At 35.0% G+C, this 23,720-nt stretch overlaps 3 protein-coding genes across 3 annotated transcripts; 2 read left to right on the forward strand and 1 right to left on the reverse strand.

Annotated features, from left to right (window-relative positions):
* The first annotated feature begins 754 nt into the window (after window positions 1-754).
* On the forward strand, window positions 755-1,995 carry LOC140840414 (B-box zinc finger protein 32). Its single transcript, XM_073207616.1, has one exon. The coding sequence runs from the start codon at window positions 1,046-1,048 to the stop codon at window positions 1,670-1,672; it is 627 nt and encodes a 208-aa protein (XP_073063717.1). The 5' UTR covers window positions 755-1,045; the 3' UTR covers window positions 1,673-1,995.
* Window positions 1,996-11,196: 9,201 nt separating this feature from the next.
* On the forward strand, window positions 11,197-13,559 carry LOC140841223 (F-box/kelch-repeat protein At1g51550-like). The gene is given in 3 exon segments (XM_073208490.1): window positions 11,197-11,652; window positions 12,173-12,954; window positions 12,956-13,559. Coding segments are annotated over 3 exon segments (1,323 nt in total). The 5' UTR covers window positions 11,197-11,279; the 3' UTR covers window positions 13,124-13,559.
* Window positions 13,421-22,912, reverse strand: LOC140841224 (kelch repeat-containing protein At3g27220). Its single transcript, XM_073208491.1, has 7 exons — window positions 22,427-22,912; window positions 22,131-22,319; window positions 21,523-21,752; window positions 20,889-21,059; window positions 19,492-19,597; window positions 18,845-19,051; window positions 13,421-13,790 (listed from the first exon to the last, which is right to left on the reverse strand). The coding sequence occupies exons 1-7, from the start codon at window positions 22,625-22,627 to the stop codon at window positions 13,626-13,628; spliced, it is 1,269 nt and encodes a 422-aa protein (XP_073064592.1). The 5' UTR covers window positions 22,628-22,912; the 3' UTR covers window positions 13,421-13,625.
* Window positions 22,913-23,720: the final 808 nt, after the last annotated feature.

A 23,720-nucleotide genomic window follows, 5' to 3' on the forward strand; every position in this document is an offset into this window, starting at 1 on the left:
TATCCCTCGTATTTGTGACTAGTCGTGTTTAAAGTTGGGTAAATAAAGCTTCCACAACCAAAAATGTCCTTTGCACTAGTAAAACCAACATTCACTTTCCTTCTCTCCTTTGTAATCATAATTTACTTTAAAAGGGTAATCTGATCATAGAATTAAAAAATTTTTAACTTAAAAATCATACCAAACATAATGTTATTTATTACCACGTATTACATTTTCTTGTCAAACTTTTATTTACAAATCATTCAATAATGGAACCAAACGAAACGATCGCTAATTGGTTGAGGTATCCAAAACAAACAAGTATCGGAGTATGCATGAACCAACACCTGGAATTAAAAAGACAACATGGCCGTCGGTAAAGTTAAACAAATTAAGTAGGTATGAAAGTAAAACAGGATTAATTGTGCTTGAGAGTTGTGGGTTCGAGGGGAAACAGCTGTATGTGGACAGAGACTGGCGTGGATATTTTTATTTGGAGAGAGGTTGGGGTTGTTTTGTGGTGTATAATAAAATAATAATGATGATTATATATGAGGGGGAGTTGATGAAAAATTGTGAATCAAAATATTTCTTTGGGTTCATTCTCTATCCACAAAATTGTGGTACTATGTCATACAAAATGTGGTACATTTCATGTGGAAATGTGGTACTAAAAAAGTATCCAGAGACTGAACACAAAAAAAACGACGACTAGAGACTTAAGGCCAATTTTCTCGTATATTATAATAAATGGATGTAAATTATATGTGCCCATCTCTCTCTATATATATATATAGGGATTGATCGTGTCGTTGTGTAATTTTGTAGCTCAACCATTTGATCGTATTTGTACCATGCAATTCTGAAGATGATCCTACATTCTGTCTGCAAATCTTTTTCTTGAATCTCCGGCAAAGTCGGACCCTTTCTCCTACCACCACCATTCCTTTTCGACTCCCAATTTTCACTCTCACACCGCACAGTCTTTCTACTTCCCCGCTCTGTCCTTTCTTATTTACGTCTAGTACGATCTAACCACAACCACCTTCATTTTCTTCTCATCATGGAAACTCGAATCTGTGAGCTCTGCGATGCGGAGGCAGTCGTATTCTGCCCTTCAGACGCCGCATATCTCTGCTGGACCTGCGATGCTCGAGTTCACCAGGCTAACTTCCTCGTCGCTCGCCATTTTCGGCACCCACTAATCCGTACTCAACCTGGAGATCATGACGATGGACTCGATTCACTGTCATCTTCCAATTCTTCTTCCAAGGAGTGCTCCTTCGCCTGCAGGAAGAAATCATGTTCTTCGTCGTCTGTAGGAGAGTTGAAGACTCAACATTCAAATCCTAGGCCGCCGGCGGGTTATTTCAAGACTGAAGGCATTTTCTTGAATTGGATCGGTAAGCTTGGCGTACTGGGTGGTGAGGAGGCCGTAGGGATTGGTTGCAGGGCGTTCAACGTGTGTTTGGATCGGTGGAAGGGTTGGCCTCTCCGCTTGTGCCTTGCGGCGTCTCTATGTTTGGGGTTGAGGGCCAAGTCGGTGATCACCTGGAAAGTCCTGAAGAGGCTTGAACAGTTATCCGGCGTTCCGGCGAATCTCATATTAGCGGCGGAGTCCAAGCTGGAACTGAGAGGCGGCCGGCGCCGGCGGCGGGTGGAGCTGGAAGAGGGATGGGCTGAATGCTAGTGTTCTCTAAAATGAACAAAAGAATCTGAAAATTAAAATTGGTGTGTAATTTTTGTGTGGTTCCGATTACACATTTTCTACTTTATTATTATAAACACTAGGATAATTTCATATTTATATTATTATTAAATATCAATGAAGGGAATAATATCGCATTTAATTTGGAGTTAACAATATATTTTTGTTCAACCTAACCTAATAATATAATGCAAGCAAGCAAGCAAGCGGTGGATAAAAAAAAAAACACCGGGACGGAAGTGATCTCATCAACTCAATATCTTATACGTGTATTGGCTTATGAACTATAGTCGATCATTTATATATCATGGTTATATATTATGGTTGAATCATGAATGAGTATATATGTGTCATGTATTGAACGGATAAGTATAATATTCTCATGACATGTGTGGTGAGTGATAAATCATGATAACTCATTGATACATTATGATTGAATATTATATGTGTCATATGTTGAATATATAAGTTATATAACATGACAAAACCATGACAAAATCGTAATAGTTCGCTGCTAATTAATATATATATATATATATATATATATATATATATATATATATATATATATATATATATATGATACTCATTATACATTATGATTAATATTAATTGTCATATTACTATATAAGTTATATAACATGACAAAACCTGAAAAATTGTAATAGTCGTGCTAAATTAATATATTATATATATATATATATATATATAGATATAGTATATACTATATATAATATATATATATATATTTATGACTTTGAATGTGAATATTAATTATATATGTCCTCGTTATCAATAATAATAATAATCAATAGATGTCTAGTGTTTGTTTGTTTTGCATTTATTAATTATGCAAGTCTCAAAATAAAGTGAATAATAATGCATTAGCTTCCTTTATTGGAATAAAATTACACTTTATTTTTTTTAAAAAACAATTATATATTTATTTAAATTCAAAATTAATAGAAGAATTAATGAAATTGACATGTATGTTTTAAAAATAAACTATATCTTTATTTTATAAATACTTTTTTTTGTTTGATTTATCAATTTTTTTTTGTTTGATTGAACTCTATTTTTTTTTTTATGTCCTTTTGTTTGATTTCTATTTTTCTATTAATTAATAATTTTAAAATAAATCCAATGAAAATGAAATTTACACTCTTGCTCAAAATTTTATATTTCTTCAATTTTTGAGTATATCTTCTGTAAGATGATATCATGAATATATATCTCTAAAATGGATCGACTTTTTTCATTAATTAATGTTAATGTATTTTAAAATAAATCGAAAGAAAATGAATTTTACACTCTTGTTTTGAAAAAATTGAAATTTAACCTATTTTTTGAAATGAAATAAAAATAATAAATAAATGTTTTTTCATCTATTAAGACTTGTAAAATAAATTGAAAAAATATGAAATTTAGTCACCATTTTTTTGAATGAAATTTAACTTTTGTTTTCATTTTTCGGAATGAAATTTAACTGTATATATATAAAAAATTATCTTTAATGAAATTTAAAATAATAATAATAATAATAATAATAATAATAATAATAATAATAATAATAAATACATGTTTTATTGTTTGTTTTTTCTCAACTGTTAATGAATTTTAAAATAAATCGAAAAAATGAAATTTAGCCAATTTTTTGAAATGAAATGTATACTGTATTTTTTTAATAAAAAACTATATTTTTAAAGAATTTAAAGTAAATAGAAAAATAATAAAATTTATAATTCATTTTTAAAAAATGAATTATATCCTTATTTTAAAAATAATTTTTTTTGTTTAATTCTATTTTTCTTTTGTTTGATTTATGAACTTTATTTTTATTTTTTGGGATGTCTCTTTGTTTGATTTATTTTTCCTATTAATTAATTAATTTAAAATAAATCGAATGAAAATGAAGTTACATTCTTGTTTTAAAATTTTATTGTTTTCCAATTTTTTAGTAGGTATTCTCTAATATGGTTTCATGGATATATATCTCTAACAAGTGTCAACTTTTTTCACTAGCTATTGTCAATTGATTTTAAATAAATCGAAGGAAAATGAAGTTTACATTGTTGTTCAAAATTTTATAGTTTTTCTAATTTTTAAGTAGGTTTTCTGTGAGCAAGTCTCATGGATATATCACTGAGATAGGTCGACCCAGTCCATTTCCTGAGTGAAAAACAATATTTTTTCATAATTTGTGTTGGATAAAAGATATGTTTCACAAAATTGACTTATGAAACAGTCTCATAGGAGTTTTTGTGCCAATTTTTATTTTTAACTTGAGTAAAATAACATCCACGAATAACGTAAATAATATGTGAATATTAAATTTGAAAACTCTAATAAAATTGTGTGAATTTACATATATGTCCTTATCTTCGTTAAATAGTATTAATAAATACATGTATTTTTTGTTTGTTTTTTCAGGCATTAATGAATTTTATTATAAATTTTTTCGAATGCAATTTACACTCAATTTTTTATATAAAAAATATTTTTTAATGAAATTTTAAATAAGTGATACAATGTGTTGGAACATTTCATGTTTGTAATCTTAATTTTGATGTTAACAAAACTTGTTATTGTATTTCTAATATATTTACTCACGTGTGAAGTTGCAAACACAAGAAAAAACTGAAACTGAATTTAGCCAAACTGAATTTCTGACGAGCTTCGGTATTTTGATGATATCTCTCAGCTGGATGATTCAAATGACGATTTTCCAACTTGAATGATCAGAAAACTCAATTTGAAACAAGTCGTATTTCACGTCAGTTGGGCAAAATCGGATGCTATCTAGGTCTAACCTATCGCTGAATTACCAAAATGATTGCACGAAAACAACAATCAGTTGAGTATAAGCAGTTGCGGTATTTTGGTCATATCTCTCAGCTAGGTTATTGGAATGAATCGATTCAGTATGCATTGGAAATATAAGATGATGATATACAAATCATCTTCAGGATTCAAAGTCTGGATTGAAGCTTAAAATGCTGATAAATGATGATGAAGCTATTAGTTCAGCACAATCTTTCAGCACATGAGATGAAACTGAAATGGACTAGTGGAGCAGACAAGAACTGAACTGAACTGAACTGAACCAGACTAGGTGAACTGAACCAGTTGAGCAGCTGACCAATTGACCAAAGTTGACCAGTTTAGGCTCAGGAAAATGTCCAGCAAGACAAATTTGACCGTTGCAATTTCAGAAACAGTACATAAATTTTTCAAACGGTCATATTATTGTATCTAATGTATATATCATTTTTGGGGCTATAAATACAATATCTTGAAGATCAAACAAGAGTTTTTGAAAGGGATTTAAAGTATAAGCAGTTAGCAAGCAAAAATCTACTAGTTGAGAGCACAAATCCTTGTGTGAGGATTCATTTGATATGTATACTGTAAAGATAAATTCCTTACATACAATCACTCACACGTATATAAGAGAGTTGAACTTCAAATATTATATGAGTGAGTTACGTGTTTGTAGTTTTTGTATACGAGACAATAAAATATATGCTGATTGTAAGATGCTGCCTCCAATCTTCAGTGCTAGGATTTCAGTTAGGCAGTAGTGTAAGTCCTAAGCTGAGTGTGTTTGTACAAAGAGTTGTATAAATCAAAGTCTTTTAGTGGATCCTTCTCAATGGGAGGAAGGGGTGACATAGGAGTATTTGAAGTCTCCGAACATCCATAAACAAATTCGTGTCTATTTATTCATTGCATTTACTTATCATTTTCATTGTTTTAAAGATGCATTGTTAAAGCATTTTATGTGTTCTTCAAATATCAAAAATATTGCATACCAAGTGTTTGAGAAAATGCTTCAACCAAAATATTTTTACTCATTCAACTTGCAGATATTTTAAATACTTTTTAAAATATTTAATCGGCTTCTATGAAAAATTATTTTGAGTGTCTTCCTTTTGGTTTGAAAACCAAACTCGAATTAATTAATCAGTGTTCAATATTTCAAAAACCGAGCTATTGTAGCTCAACGATTTTCCCCAAACCGATCCTTTCACAATGTCAGCAACTTGACGCAATATAACTTACCAAGAGTTCACCTATCATGCATGTTTAACCCATCAGAACTGAATGATAGTGAAATATTTATCTTCTAGTTCAAACGATTCTTGATCTTCAAGTTTAAAGTTATATTTGTTAACCACGACATAAATTTTATTTCTTATAATTATGATCTACCGTGCAAAGTCATATACTAAACTAATGGTGAACATAATGAGGATTGCACCGACGTGAGTGTCAGTGGGACAAACCATAAAACCCTATGTGTGACAAAGATAAATAATTGTTTGGTGTCATAAGAGAACACTCAAAAGAATCAAAATGAGTTTAAACTGATTTTATGTATAATAATTACTCTTATATACATCAAGTGGTAGAAAATGAGGAATAATAATGAATTCAAATCGTTTTTATGGGAAAAAAATTTCTCTTACTTCAATAATTATTTAAAATGCTTTAAAAGATTTTTAGAATTTTCTTATGTTTTTAAATATTTTTTGCTCGAAAAATAAAAGTTTTTAAAAATATTATAATTATCTTCATGTTTTATGTTATATCAAATTTCCATCGATAAATACTTGTTGATATTTTTTCAAAGACATGATTTATGTATATAACTTTATAACTTCAAAATATATTATGAGAAATTTAGAGATTATGGTTGTTATTATGGTTGTTGCAAAAAAAATTATTTGATATATTTGTTTTTGTTTTATTACTTAGAATACTCATATTCTAACTATATTTTTTTTTTTACAAATTTAAGGTTGTAATATTAAAATATGTATTACAATAATAGTAAAATTATGGTTCTGATTATGAATCACATTAATAAATATTTTTATGTTTAGACATATAATTACAACATTATATACTTATCTGTATATCAAACTTAAAACAACTCAATTATATTTGTATGTTTAGACATATAATGACAACACTATATACTTATATGTATATCAAACCTAAAACAACTCAATTATATTAGTATCCAGGAACTCAAACAACAATAAAATTTGAACTTTATTGAGGTATCGTAGATTGAATTAATGGTTAAAAAATAACAGATAGTGAGAGTGATGTGATAATTGTTCTATTCATATCATCCTTGTATCGACCAACCTGCATATCTTCTTCTAGTATACATACATACATATATATATATACATATGGTCACACGCCCCTTATTTATGGGTGAGCAAGATTTCGGTTAAACCGATTAACCGACCGAATTGAGCCAATTCGGAAATTCGGTTCGGTTATTTCGGAAATTCGATTTTCCAATTAAAAAAATCATTTATATCGGTTAATTCGGTTCGGTTACGGTTTTCATAATATTTAAATCGGTTAAATACCTCGGGTTTGGTACCACCGTTTGAGCCTAGCCGACCAAAATATTATCAACAACTTGATCGGTTTTGATATTCTCGCAACCAATGTTAAACCCGAGGGCTTAAGGCTCAATCAGACCGACCAAATGGTCTAAAATTCAATACTTATTTTAGACCACAGAGGGTATTACTGATGCCCCCAATATTTAACCGTGTCTGAGTCCTACTTCTTCTCGAGGACCTTAGATGTAGGGGTGTTCAAATTTTGGATAAAACGAAAAAACCGACTGAACCGTAAAATTCATGTTTTTCGATTATTTGACCGGTTTCGGTTTCGTGTTTAGATATTTCGATTTTCCGGTTGGTTTTCGATTTTTTTAAAAAAAATCTGAATAACCGAAAAATCAAAATATATGAGAATTCTTTGTTTTTTTACCCCGAATTCTTTTGCCCAGCATATTTTCGAATATTAGGGTAAAATCCTTCAATTTCATGAAATCATGCACTTTAAATATTTAAGCATGTAAAATATATCAATTAAGTAGTTAAAATCAATTAAGTAAAATAAATATGCAATTTAAATAATTTGCATACATGCTGTTTACGTGGGTTGGCTTTTGGACGTTACAAATCCTCCCCCCCCCCCCCCTAAATAAAATTTCGTCCTCGAAATTAAGATGTATCAAATAATTCGGGATATCGAATCCGCATATGCGATTGCATCTCCCAAGTGGCAAGACCGAGTGATTTAGCCATTTGACTTTGACCATCTTTATCACCTTGTTGCGCAACCTTCTTTCTTGTCTACCCAAGATTTGAGTAGGCTTTTCTCATCTGACAAGTTTGGTGTAAGTTGTAGTGTTCAAAGTTCAGTATATGTGAAGGGTTTGACATGTACTTGCGGAGCATTGATATGTGGAAGACATTGTGAAATCCTGCGATATTAGGTGGTAACGCCACTCGATATGCTAATACTCTCACTCTTTTCAAGTATCTCAAATGGTCTAATGAATCTTGGACTAAGCTTTTTTTTCTTGCCCAATCTCATAACACCCTTCATAGGTGCTATCTTCACAAATACATGATCACCAACTGCAAACTCGAGATTTCGTCTTCTTTGGTTCATGTAGCTCTTTTGTCGACTCTGAGCAGTTTTCATTCTTTCTCGCATCTTAGCTCTCTCCCCTACCACGTCCCATTGGATAAGAGATCAACATTTTCATCCATAGAGTGCCTCGTATGGAGCCATTCCTATTGATGACTGATAACTATTGTTGTAAGTGAACTCCACTAGAGGTAACTTTGGTTCCCAACTCTCTTGGAAATCGATCACGCATGCTTGGAGTAGATTTTCTAATATTTGTATGACTCTCTCGGACTAACCATCAGTCTGAGGATGAAATGTGGTACTGAATAGTAGCTTAGCACCCAATGCTGCATGCACACTCTTTCAAACTGAGGAAGTGAAATGTGTCTCGATCAGACACTGGAATACTATGCAGTCTAACTATCTCTCGAATGTATAGCTCTGCATACCGCTTCATGGAAAAATTCTTCTTCACTGGTATTAAATGTGATGATTTAGTAAGACGGTCCACTATTACCCAAATGACATTGAGTCCTTTCACCGTCTTTGGCAATCCTACCATGAAATCCATAGTAATATTCTCCCACTTCCACTCGAGAATGGGGAGTGGTCGAAGCATTCCCGTCGGTCTTTGATGCTCTGCCTTCACTTGTTGACATGTCAAGTATTCAGATACAAGGCGCATAACGTCTCGTTTCATTCCCAGCCACCAATATAAAAGTTTCAAATTCTTGTACATCTTGGAACTTTTGGGATGAACAGAATAAAGAGTACTGTGAGCTTCTGTCATACTTTCAACTCTAAGTGAATCACCACTAGGGACCCATAGTCAACCTTTATACTTAAAAATGCAATCCTCGACTGAATATAACATCCTGCCCTTCGCTTCGTCTCCATTTCTGTAATTGCTCATCACTAGACTGTCCGGCTCGAATTCTATATCGTAGAGTAGAATGCACTGTCAATGTAGTGATATTAGAGGCCTCTCCTCTAGCATAAACTTTGAGATCAAATTGCTGAATTTCCGCTTGTAGAGGCCTCTGTACTGATAAATGTGCCAAGACTGTCCACTTTCTACTCAAAGCATTCACAACTATATTAGCTTTGCCAGGATGGTAGCTAATGTCACAGTCGTAGTCTTTTACAAGCTCTATCCACCGTTTTTGTCTCATATTCAAATCTTTTTGGGTGAAGAAAAATTTAAGGCTTTTATGGTCCGTAAATATCTTGCATTTCTCATTATACATGCAGTGTCTCCAAATTTTCAATGCAAATACAACTGCAACAAGATGCATATGCTATGACTACATCATTTTGCATGAGAACGGCGCCAATCCAAGTTTCGAACCATCAGTAAATACTACATATTCCCCTTGCTTTGTCCGCATAGCTAAAACTGACGTTGTAGTGAGTGCTTGCTTTAATTGATCAAAAATCTTTTGACATTCCAGCCCCCAAACAAATTTCACATTTTCTTCGTCAATGTATTCAAGGGTACTGCAATGGATGAAAAACCCTTGATCAACTTGCGATAGTAGCCAGCTAAACCCAAGAAACTACTTATTTCTGTCACACTTTAGGCACTGACCACCGCTTGACTGACTCGATCTTAGATGGGTTGACCTCTACTCCTTCTTTTGACACAATGTGGCCTAAGAATGCCACCCTTTCTAACCAAAATTCACACTTGTTGAATTTTGCATACAATTTTGTTCTCATAATATTAGCAAGGTTGTCCTCAAATGTTGTTCATGCTCCTCATGGCTCTTGGAATAGATCATGATGTCATCGATAAAAACAATACTGAACTGATCAAGATACGACTAAAATACGCGATTAATGAGATCCATGAAGATCGCTGGTGCATTAGTCAATCTGAAAGGCATCACTAAAAACTCATAATGCCCATAACTTGTTCTGAAAGCCGTCTTGTGTACATCTGATTCCTTTACCCTCAATTGGTGATAATGAGCTTGAGTTTTGAGCTTTCAAGTATAGGAACAATTGAGCCTACTCAAAATAGTTAAATTGGGCCCCATAACACCTATTTAATTGAAAAATAAAAGTTTATAAAAATTAGTTTTCAAAAATAACGCATTTGATATTTAAAAATTCCCTCGTTTGCCCAAAACCGGTTTACCGGATAAAATCTAGCTCGTCTCGTAAAATAATTTGAACTCTATCATTTTTAGAAAAATTTAATCATATTAATAAGCCACGAAATTTTTTACTGAAAAATATTTATTTTGTATTTGTCGTCCCCGGCCTCCTTTCCCTAGCCTATTATCGAATATTCGGATAAAATCCTTCAATTTCACAAATCATGCACTTTAAATATTTAAGCATGTAAAATATGTCAATTAAGTATTTAAAATCAATTAAGTATAATAAATATGTAATTTAAATCATTTGCATGCATGCGGTTTACGTGGGTTGGCTTTTGGACGTTACACGAGCTAACCCGATAACTCTCAACTCCAACCCGAATCAACTCAATTTTGATTTTATTTTTAAAGAAAATTAAATTAATTTAAATATACAATAACAAAATCTATCTCATATATATGCTTTAAATTTAAAATCCTAATCGTATAAAAATAAAATATATTTACTAAATCAAATAAATAATTATTTAAAAATTTAAAAAAAGTTCAAAATAAATATTAAATTATGAAAATTTATGATATAAATATATAATAAATATTTTTTTAAACATACAGTATATAAAAATGTGGAACAATATTTATTATTTATATATATATTTTTTAAAATATAAAATTTTCGGGGTCAACTCGGGTTAATTTGAACCTTATCCAATCCGATCATTTTTTTTGGGTAAGCTATTAGATCCAACCCCATCTGATCTGAACTCGAAAATCTCAAACTCAAACTTGATTTTATTCGGATTAAACCTGTGTCGAATTGACGATTCGTATCTGATTTTGACATGTTATTAATTATTATCACGAGCTAAAGCATGCGTGCATACATTCCATGGCATATTAGTAAATTAGCACAATAAGATACGGAAATAGTGAATAAATTAGGAACAGGAAATTTCACACCTTTTTCTCGTACGAACAGTAGAACGAAAAAGAAGCGAAAGGAAGAAGTATTATTAAATCATCATCAACAGATGGCGGATGCATTGGTATCTTCATCTCCAATAGCAAGATTATCCCAAGACCAACTGTTCTCGATCTTGCTCCTCTTACCCATACAATCAATTCTCTGCTTCGCCACCACATGCAAAAGGTTGAATCTTTTGGCATACTCAGATGCTCTGTGGGAGTCTGTATACAGGAGGGACTGGGGACATCCACCAGCGGATGCGTCCCAGCTTCCATGGAAGAATATGTACCGGCAGGTTTACCAGTTGGACACTGTGAATTGCCACAGTCTCTTGTTGGGCGACGATGATGAGTGGCCGTGCCCAAGACCCAGAGCTTCCCATTCTCTGAATTTGGTGTCCGGATGCTTGGTTCTGTTCGGTGGGGGATGTGAAGGAGGTTAACCTTACCAAATCACTCTTTCTACTTGCTTTCTCCCTGGAGGGTTCTTGATCAATTTCTTCAATTAAGTCATCCTAGTAACGTAGTGTGCATATGTATTGGAGATTGAATTGATATTCCCCACCCTTAATACTTGTATAGCATGGTCAGCAGAAAGGAAAAGCAACAATTTCATTCATCTTGATAGCTTGGATTTGTTACTCTGCTGACATACAAAGAGGAGCTTCTAGTTTTGAAATGTATTATTGAGCTATCATTCAACATTTGACAAAAGAACCATCACCCATAGTTGTAGAAAAACATCATCTACTCTATACTAGATGTATTTTCGTTTCTCAAGGCCTTTATCTTTATTTCACAAAGATAAAGATGGAGTCATTGGATAATTTCATTCTATTAAGTATTATTGTTGCAGATGCTGGGAAACTGACCAAATACTTGTTATTTCAATCAATTTGATTGCTGAATTTCTGTCATTTCTTGTTTGTCATTGCTGCTCTCTGTTTTGATGGTTCAGGAAGGCACCTCGAAGACACATGGACGGCTTATGCAGGAGTTGATGAGTTGAAGAGGAGAAGAATAAAATGGCAAAAGACAAGTTCGGGCATTCCTAAGGGGAGGTTTGGTCACTCGTGTGTTGTAGTTGGCAATTATCTTGTCTTGTTTGGAGGGATCAATCAACATGGTGTCCGCCAAAATGACACATGGGTTGGCCAGGTCACAGTTGAAGAAAGACTTGGTAATGTTAAATTATCTTGGCGGCTTCTTGATGTGAGTTGTTCGAGTACATCGCCACCATCACCGAGGGGTGCTCATGCTGGTTGCTGTATTGATAATAGAAGAATGCTTATCCATGGAGGCATCGGGCCATCCGGTGTGAGATTATGTGACACATGGGTTCTGGATCTTGCAGAAGATGTCTGTTTTGGGACGTGGAGAGAAATTTTGACTCAACCATGTCCTCCATCTCGGTCGGGACACACATTAACTCATATTGATGAAGCAAAGAATATATTATTTGGAGGGAGGGGATCGAGTTATGAAGTGCTTAATGATGTATGGCTCTTTGATTCATCAGCCGGTAGATGGATTCAATTAGCGTTTGATTTATGCAACAGCGTGCCTATGCCAATGCCCCGAGTGGGGCACTCTGCCAACCTTATAATAGGACATAGACTTCTTATTTACGGAGGTGAAGATTCAAATAGGCATAGGAAAGATGACTTTTGGGTTTTAGACATTGAGTCGATGACAACAAAGCAGCAGCATAGAAAAACATGGAGAAGGCTTGAATTCACTGGGGGGCCACAAACCCAAGTGTAGGTCATTTCACAGTGCTTGTGTTGATAATTCAGGGTGTTATTTGTATGTGCATGGTGGAATGGTTGATGGGTTAGTCGAGCCTGCTAGTTCATCAGGCTTAAGGTTCGATGGAGAATTTTTCTTGGTCGAGCTTATATTACACTAGTCTCTGTGATTTCGCATGTATAGAAGAAGAAATAGGCTGGTGAGGTAACGGTATTGCTTTCCATGTAAGGAATCAGCTGTTTAAAACGCAAAACTACTCAGAAGAAAACTAATCAACGGGGAATGTTATGTAAATATTGAGGTGCATGCATGTGCCAGTGTGTACCTGCGCAATTAACGTTTTTGGTATGCCATTTAAACTGCTTTGTGATCGTATATGGAGATGCATTCATATGCCGAATTTAGTTGTCGGTCTACTTTTATCCTTTTGAGAATGTTTGTAGAGACCCGGATGGCATATGGCACGAGCAAGATGTATAAAATTGTATATAACATAGCAAGCATTGATACTCTTGCCTCAAGTCGTTATTCTACAGGGTCTGGACTTGTTCTTCCATTACTTGGGACTTCTAAAACAATAAATAAAATAAAAACAAGTGTACCTACCACTACTTATACGACTAATGATATTGTGGCATCCATTGCAACCACGAAAAAAATTCTCACAATATCAGCTTCGTTCTCCACATCTCACCTATTACCTTTCGTGGCGCTGGATCCTCAGGTCCTCTGTCTCGTTGCCCAGATGTGAAATACAGCATTCCATTCCAAAATCCTACTAGAGTGGTTTTGACTCGGTAAGGGAGCTTTCCAATCACCGACCATTTCTGTTAAAATGATTCAAAATAAATGAACCTGATACAAATATATGAAGACTAGTTCCGAGTACAAGGCTAGAAACATTACTTGTTGCATCATGCTAGATATGCTCATCAATCAAGAATAATTTGCATCTTGTTACACTCTGTGTCATGTGTTCTCATGTTATTAGTCTTATAGTCTTTTAGTCAGTTAGTTGACCAAGTTTGACTCTTGTACATATATAAATAGGAACACTGTAAATAAATGGTTTTAGTTCTCTTCAATAATAAAATCATCTCTTTCATTTTTTCTGATCTATAGAGCTGTTAATCTCATCTCTGTTCTTCATCTTTAATTGATCGATTTGTTCAGATTGCACAATTTACGTGCACTTTAACATGGTATCAGAGCAATCGATTCTTCAATCGATCGGCATTCATATAATTGAAGATTCATCTGCGTAGAACAATTAGATCGAGAATGGCAGCTCAGATCTCAAACTTCGGCTTTAATGATCCCCTGTATTTGCATCCATCTGATGCTCCAGGAGTTTCTCTTGTTCTCGATCCACTGATTGGATCGGAGAATTATGGCATTTGGAGCAGAGCCATGAAGATTGCTCTGCACGCGACGAATAAGCTTGGATTTGTCGATGGTACGTACCGAAAACCAGCTGCAAATTCACCATCTCTTCATCAATGGGAGCGTTGCAATGCAGTTGTTTTGTCTTGGTTATTTTCTTCTGTATCCAAGGAGATTTTTTGTGGCCTGGTTTATGCGAAAGATGCATCTAGTGTTTGGGCAGATTTAAAGGAACGGTTCGATAAGATTTGTGGTTCACGCATCTATGCTATTCATCGCGATATCGTTCGATTATCACAAGGATCGAGCACCATTTCAATTTATTTTTCGAAGCTTAAACAATTATGGGATGAGTTAGCTTCAATGGTGATCTCTCCTGCTTGTGAATGTCCTACTTCGAGATCTTATGCTGAATACGAGCAACAGCAACGGCTGATCCAGTTTCTTATGGGTCTTAACGACAGTTATGGTCCAATTCGAAGTCAGATTCTTCTCATGAATCCACTTCCCTCAGTTAGTCAAGCGTATTCCCTAGTTAGTCAAGAAGAATCACATAGGCATGTGATGACATTTCAATCAGTAACAGATGCTCCTACGACAGCTTTTTATTCTTCATCCTCCAAGCAATCTGACACTATTAAATGTGCTCACTGCTCCATACCGGGACATCTGAAGGAAAATTGTTTTAGATTGATTGGCTATCCACCGGGGCATAAACTCCACAAGAAATTTCCTCCAGTCAAAAGTACTAAAGCCATTTTGAAGCCCCCTCGAGTATCTGTACACAACACTATAAGTGATACATCTGCAACCACTGATGTTTCGAGAGTCACCTTCACACCTACTCAATATGCACAAATTATTCGTCTGCTTGAGAATACTAATGTCCAGCAAGAACATTCAGCCAATTTGGCAGGTACGGTTACTAGCTTGATGTCTATTTCTGCTAGCCGTGATTGGATATTGGATAGTGGTGCAAATGCTCATATTTTAGGTACCTCTACTGGACTTCAAAATCCTCAGCCATGTCCTTCATCTAATGGATCAGTTCGTTTGCCTAATGGTAACTCTACCTCTGTTTCTTCAACCGGTTCAATTCCACTGTCACCCTCATGTACATTACCAAAAGTTCTTCATGTTCCTGATTTCAAATTTAATCTACTCTCAATATCTCAATTCACCAAAGACAACCAGTGTTGTGTGGTGTTCTATCCAACTTTTTGCTTATTTCAGGAACTCTTGACTGGGAAGATAATGGGGATTGGTAGATTGAAAGACGGCTTGTATTATCTTGTCAACCCATCCTCACTTGTTGTGCAAAAGAATCCATTATCTGTTTTTCCTTGTACTCCAGTTGATTCTATACCAAAACATTTGAAACATTTGCTAACCTGTAATGTTTCTTCATCTATCAATAATAATATTGATCTTTGGCACAAGAGATTTGGTCATATGTCTGTTACTCGATTGAAGTGCTTGCCTTTTATTACACAAACTCAACTCTCACAATATTGTGCTATATGTCCAATGGCCAAGCAAACCAGAACCGTGTTTCCATCTGTTGAGAGACACAAATCTCCACATATTTTTCATCTTGTTCATATAGACATATGGGGTCCTCATCGCACTTCCACTCATGAAGGTGCTCAGTATTTTCTCACCTTAGTTGACGATTTTTCGAGATGCGTTTGGGTATTTCTAATGCAATTTAAATCTGATACTCTTCGCATTTTGAAACAATTTTTTGCTTTTGTGTCAACTCATTTTCACACCCAAATCCAACATATTCGTTCGGACAATGCTGCTGAATTTTTTAACACTGAGTGCAATGAATATTTCAGTAATCTTGGTGTCATTCATCAGAGCTCGTGTCCTTACACACCACAACAAAATGGGTTAGTAGAGCGCAAACACCGTCACATTCTTAATGTGGCTCGTGCTCTCAAATTTCAAGGATCCATACCTGATGTTTATTGGGGTGAATGTGTTCTACATGCAACCTATCTAATCAACCGAACCCCAACTCCACTTCTTGAAAATAAAACTCCTTTTGAAGCTCTATTCAACAAAATACCTTCCTTTGATCATATTAAGGTGTTTGGTTGTCTTTGTTTTGCAAAAAAACCTTCGCCCAATTCACAAGTTTGACGTTCGTGCCAAGCCATATATTTTCTTGGGTTATCCTCCCCATCAAAAAGGTTTCAAGCTTCTTGATCCTACCACTCATAGGTTTCTTATATCACGAGACGTGGTATTTCATGAAGATGTATTTCTTTTTGCAGAAGCTACTGCCCCTGCTACTTTTTTTTCCTCCCTCTATCAACATGAACTCTGATGATGATGTCCAACTTCCTTCAATGCCCATACCATTACCTAGCTCACCACCTCTTTCATCAATTATTTCAGAACCTAGACGTTCATCCAGGCAGTCTAAACCACCCATTTGGACTAAAGATTTTGTTTGTTCTGCTGTGTCTACTTCATCTCCTAACAGCACTCCTTATGGCTTATCCAAATACCTTAGCTACACCAGCATTTCTCCAACTCATCTATCTTATCTTGCCTCCATCTCTCATTTGTCCGAACCAACCTCGTTTCAAGAAGCCTCTTCTGATCCAAGATGGCAAAAGGCTATGGCTGCTGAGATTGAAGCCCTTGAGGCCAACAAAACTTGGGCTATCGTGCCACTTCCTCCGGATAAAAAACCCATTGGTTGTCGTTGGGTTTATAAAATTAAATACAATGCGGATGGTAGTGTTAACAAATTCAAAGCCCGGCTTGTGGCGAAGGGCTATACTCAACAATATGGGATAGACTATCATGACACTTTTTCCCCCGTTGCCAAAATTGTCACCGTAAGATGCCTTTTGTCGATAGCCGCTGCCAAAAGATGGCCTTTATATCAAATAGACGTCACTAATGCTTTTTTGCAAGGTGATCTCACAGAGGACATTTATATGTCTATTCCTCCGGGTATTGCACGACAGCACAAGAACTTTGCTTGCAAATTATTGAAATCTTTATATGGACTAAAGCAAGCTTCTAGGCAATGGAATTCAAAGTTCTGTTCTGTGATGATTCAACATGGCTTTACTCAGTCGGTGCATGATCATTCTCTGTTTATTAAACAACGCGATTCTTTTATTACCATTCTTTTGGTTTATGTGGATGACATTGTTATTTCTGGCAATGATCATGAGTCTATTGTCGAATTGAAATCTCATCTTCATTCTAAGTTTGCTATCAAGGATCTTGGTCCTCTCAAGTATTTTTTGGGACTCGAAGTGGCTCGTTCTACTCAAGGTATCTGTTTGAATCAACGCAAATATGTCTTGGAATTGATATCCGATACTGGCATGGCTGGTTGCAAGCCTTTTCCTACTTCTATGGAACAACACCTCAAGTTAACATCTTCTGAATTTGATGAAAGTTTCGCCACAGTGCAGCCTTGCTCTACCACAGATCCCCTTCTCCCTGATCCTACTGTTTTTCAACGGCTTATTGGGCGCCTCATTTATCTCACAATTACCCGCCCCGATATCTGTTTTGCTGTACAACATTTAAGTCAGTTCATGCAGGCCCCGAAGTCTTCTCATATGCGTGCTGCAGAAAGAATAATTGGCTATTTGAAAGGGTCTCCTGGCACTGGTATTTTCTTATCAGCTTCTTGTGATTTTAGCCTATATGCTTATTGCGATTCGGACTGGGCATCATGTCCCATGAGTCGTAATGTCTGTCTCTGGCTATCTTATTACACTTGGTACATCCCCGATCTCATGGAAGTCCAAGAAACAAAGTACCGTTTCTCGTTCCTCGGCGGAAGCAGAATATAGATCAATGGCTTTCACTGTGTGTGAAATTGTATGGTTGCGTGGACTCCTTACTGATATGGGTCTCTCTTTTAACAGTCCTACTATGCTTCACTGTGACAATAAGGCAGCCCTTCACATAGCTGCTAATCCCTTGTACCACGAACGAACCAAACACATCGAGATTGATTGCCACTTTATTCGCGCCAAAATCCGAGATCATATTATTAGTACAGCTCATGTTTCTACCCACTGTCAACCAGCAGATGTTTTTACAAAGGCGCTTGGTTCTGATCAACATCGTTTTCTGCTCTCCAAGCTTGGTTTGCTTAATCTACTCCAAGCTAGAGGGGGGATGTTACACTCTGTGTCATGTGTTCTCATGTTATTAGTCTTATAGTCTTTTAGTCAGTTAGTTGACCAAGTTTGACTCTTGTACATATATAAATAGGAACACTGTAAATAAATGGTTTTAGTTCTCTTCAATAATAAAATCATCTCTTTCATTTTTTCTGATCTATAGAGCTGTTCATCTCATCTCTGTTCTTCATCTTTAATTGATCGATTTGTTCAGATTGCACAATTTACGTGCACTTTAACACATCTATGCTAGATATACCCATCAATCAAGATAAACAAGAACGAGGGATCAGTGATGACAAAGTGTTTAAAAGGTATGGAGAAGATACCAGCGTATCAAACTGAAACTGAAATATTTCGCCAACCAGCGTCATCTTTTTGGTGACAGGATGCTTTTCCGTGGTACCTCCAACAATAACAATCGAATTATTAACAATCGCCCAAGCAAATTCAATATGAGAATCAGGTTTCGGCATAGGAGGTAGCACTTTCCACTTCATATCATCATCTATCATGTAGACATCAGCGTACACAACCTACATAAATAAAACCTACAGAGTCATAATGAATTACAGCAAACGAAAGGCAAAAGGCATTTTCATAATATTTCAGCGTTTCCCTTGCATTATAACATTTTCAATCATGTTTTCTTTTCTTTTGTTTTTTTCCCTTGGGAACATAATGTCGTCAAAATATTTTGCTATTATTTCAACCAGTTCCCGCATCTTTCAAATTATAATCCAAAAATGGCCATTTTGTGAAGAGTTCGCAAACCCTAGAGAAGAGACACCAAGAAGAAAACGAAGGACATTAAAATTCTAGCGCTTTTAACATCATATGTTTTGAGAAATTGGCCTGCATCTAGTAGGGCAGTTAAGATTTTTTTAAAAAATCATATATTGAAATAAGAAATTTTATCAGATCTATCCCTTCATGCAACCAGCTGCTTATTCATAAAAACATGAAGTAAGATTACCTCATTACGGCGGGAGCATTTAAAAATTGGAGATCCAGGTTTAGCCATGAAATCACCTTCTTGACCACCCATAACATACAGACGATCATTGAACACCACACATGTCCTACACAGATAGTCAAGTAATAGACCATGATTAAGATAATTAAACTGCGATGAGAAAATATTATCCAAACGAGAATAGAATAAGAAAATTTCGTTATGCTGAAAATTATTGGGGAATGTAAATGACATCTTCAAACTAAATAATTCATGTGTCGACAGCTTTTGATATAGGAAAATTGGTTACCATCACAATTAATCAAGGTTGTAGTTGCAGCTGATAAAATCAAAATCCTTAACTGCTACACCAACGCAACAAACATGTCAATAAGCAAATTACAGATTTTGTCTTTAACAAGAGTAATTTGGTATCCCTTCTAATTTACCACAATCAGAAAACCGTGCAAACGTTTAAAAATGGCTACCACATGAGCAATCACTAAATCATTTTAAGTTATAATCAATAATCAGATATCAATAAATTCTTACAAACACCACTAAAGAATCTACAAATTTCTTCCATAACCTCATCCCCATCACTGAACATGGCATAAAATGAAGCAAGAATATGAAATATCAGGTGTTTTAGTCACATTGAGGATTTGATGGAATGAGACATTCTTACGAAATTGCTAAAAAATTAGTCAAAAGATATAGTTTGCTTAAATGTCACCCAGTATCTAACGTCTTGATAACATAGAAACATCAACTGACTATGAAGCTAATGTCACAAATTTTTTTATCATGTTTCATGTGAGTCAAAATGATAAAGATCATGAAATAAATCTATTTGTGGCATTGCAACTATTAAATCCTTACACATTATAACATTACTAAGTAGAGAAATTTTTTGTTTAGAATGTTCACAAAGAGAATTCCAACAGAATACAGAAAATCTACAAGCTTTCGCCATAGTCCAAAATAGCCCCGTGGAACTTCCTTCTATAGCTACCATGCGGCCAGTTTAAACATGTCAGAAACCTAAAATCATTTTCTGCGAATCGATCTAACTAATCTTTGAGAACTTCTAGGATTTCATTAATTCTAGTAAACCCAAAGCATATACGCATAAGAATAAAAGTTGAGGCTCAACAATTAGCTAAAAAAATTGAAATCATAGCCAGGAAAACATGTAACCTGGTAGGCTGTGTTCATAAATAAGCAACATATATGCACATAATTAAAACTATTAAGAAAACAGTAGAACCAAATCCCATATATGAAGTTTTCAATCTACCACGGTCAAAAAACAAACAGGTGCCTATGGAGAAAAGAGCCAAAAATTTCATATTGAGGTAGACGTAAAATCTGGAACTAGTAATATATTTAATTTCTATAAGGACAACCAGGAAAACCTGTGAGGTCCACCACGAGGGATAGGGATTTCAGTTCTCCATTCCTCTTCTAAGGCTTTGCCATCTTTTACAGCAATACTCCAATGTTCTACAGCAGGTGTATGTCGGTTCTCTTTGCTGCCCCCCATCACATGGAGTCGGCCCCTCCAAAGCTGTGTTGCAGGAGCATACCTGGAAGAACACTCAAGAGACTGGTAACCGTAATCCAAGAAAATTTTATTTATAATTTTATCTTGAAGGCATTGATTATACTATAGTCAGTCGAATTTTAATAAAAAGTTTGAACTAGTGAATAAGACTGGTTGTTATGAAATGTTTCCAGACAGAATAACAATATCAACAAAAACATCACGAGACTAAAAAGGGAGGCACAGCTTGTCATCAAGTCCTCGAGGCAATCCAGGACCGTATGTACAACAAGGGTTTGTAAAACTGTGGGAGACACATTACACGGTTGTCCAGAATTTTTGAAAAATAATGGAAATGAGTGCAGATAACAGGCAAAAGAAAAAATCATGCCGCAAAAACTGGCAAGATGTCCAGCATGGCCTCAAAGAATAAAAAAAGAATTCTTCCATGAACGTTGAAACTGCAAAAGGGTAACATCACTTACAACCACATTACTAGGGCATACCTGGGTACGGGTAATGGTGGCATGCTACGCCATTGCTTTGTCTCTGTGTCCAGTACAAATGTTTGTGCTGTAGGTCCCCGACATTGAGGACCATATTGTCCAGTAACTACATAAATGTACCTTCCATCTGTTACCATGCCTAAATGTGAGTGCGCCATTTCTTTTGGCATATCAAACCTTCCTCCCCAAGTGTTATCAGTGAAATTGTAAATGTCGACGTGAGAATGCACCTGAGGAAAAAGAAAAAGAACCCATCAAATCCCATAGTTTTATGTTTCCACATAAGCACTCAGAAAAACACAAGGAAGGAACTGCAAGATATATGCGAACATAGAATTCGTTTTAGAATAGTGCACTGGTTCACTTTTCTAACTCCACCATGGCTGGTTCCAGTCAGCGTAAAGGAGGAGGGTTGCATTAGGTTGCTAACCAGCAAAAAATATAGGCAAAAGTTTCAATGCATGGATCCATCAGACTATTGTGCTAATGCTAGACTAATTCACTTTTCTTGATGTTACATCATTGTAAAAACTCTTAAACTGATGCAACAGAAGTTTACATATGCATCAAATGGTATAATGGTGTGAGAAAGCAGATCAGATCCTCACGTAATCAATGGTTCCATATCCAGCAAATACAAAAAGAAGATTCTTGATTTGTATTGCCGCACCATCAAGCCGAGGCACTGGCGCTGTTGCCATCTTATCCCATTTTAACTCGGGAGCTGGTAAATCGGCAAACGTTGCTGACAAGACCCTTCCAGGTACAACTTCCTTGTTATTCTGCTCAGGCGCTTCCTGCCGGATAGATAATTGATACATTCAATACTAATGTAAGTAAGCAAAAAGCAATCACTCGTACATATTAAAATGTGATCAATCAATACACAAAAACACACACAAACCTTAATTGGAGAGGTACGATTAGATTGAATGAGATGTGGAAGGAGAAAAGTAGCGGAATCTCGTAGAGGCAAATTGACGGAAGTAGAAGACGATGAGGATGCCCAAAGTAGATCTGCAAGAAGAAATGCTCCCAACAGTCCTACCAATAACAACGCGTATTTGGTTGTGGTTCTATGCTTAGCCGCAGCTAACTTCTTCATCACTATGACTCCAGATGAAACCAAAAAGATTCAACATTCATTCCACCTCCTACTCAGATTGAACCCCAATCCGCAATTCATTCCGCCTTATTGAAACCCAATCCGCAATTCATTCGAGATGGACGAAGATCACTTCAAATCAAGCGTCGCATCTCAATAAAATTCTACACAATCTCAGGATGGTTGCTCGATTCGTCTACGAGAATTATTTGAAGAGAAATTGGAATTCACGGGTTGTAAATCAACTGCGGCGTGGGAGGTTCGATATATTCAATATATTCAAAAACTTTGTAGACAATTTTATAAAAGTTTATTTTATGAAATATATTTTTATTTGGTCATTTACAAAAAAAATAATATTTTTAATATTAAGAATATTATTTTTAATTATAAATATTAATAAAATTCAGTAGTCTCACAGATAAAGATTCGTGAAACAACGTACTATTAAATCTAAAAATTAATTGCATTGTATCTCAATATTGTAGTTCAAGACATTACGTAGGTTTTGTATTTTGTTGGTATATGTTCAATTTTAACACACCAAAGTTTATTACCTATGAATTGTAAAAACCTAATTAACCAAACCTGTTTATATTGCAGCTTTTTGTCTGTTTTGTGGAGAGATGACGTGTCAAAATCAAATACCAAAGCTTTCATACGTCATCTCTCGAAAAACAGGCAAAGAATTACAACGTGAACTTATAAATTCTTGATTATTTTTGTGAAATATCCATCTTTATTAGAATTATATTATATTATAAATACTTGAAAGAAAAGAAAAATACCAAAATAATGACTCTTTTTTATTTGATATAGAGGAGTATCTTTATATTAATACCAAAGTAATGACTCTCCATTGGTTGAGTCTCGATTAACTCTACAAACATTTAATCAAATACTTCAACCATAATTACCATCAAATGATTCTTAATTATGATTTTTTTTTGTTTTAATTAATAGTAATCCTATTTAGATGCCATCCTTTGAAAATAATTTAAGACCATTATGCATGCATGGAGGTGACAGAGGCTGCGGAGCTTGGACAGAAAGGTGGATTCAGCTACTCCTTGAAGAAGTTGAGGAGAATCTT

The sequence above is a fragment of the Primulina eburnea genome, chromosome 9 (genome assembly GCF_022965805.1).
Source record: "Primulina eburnea isolate SZY01 chromosome 9, ASM2296580v1, whole genome shotgun sequence".
Classification (NCBI taxonomy): domain Eukaryota; kingdom Viridiplantae; phylum Streptophyta; class Magnoliopsida; order Lamiales; family Gesneriaceae; genus Primulina; species Primulina eburnea.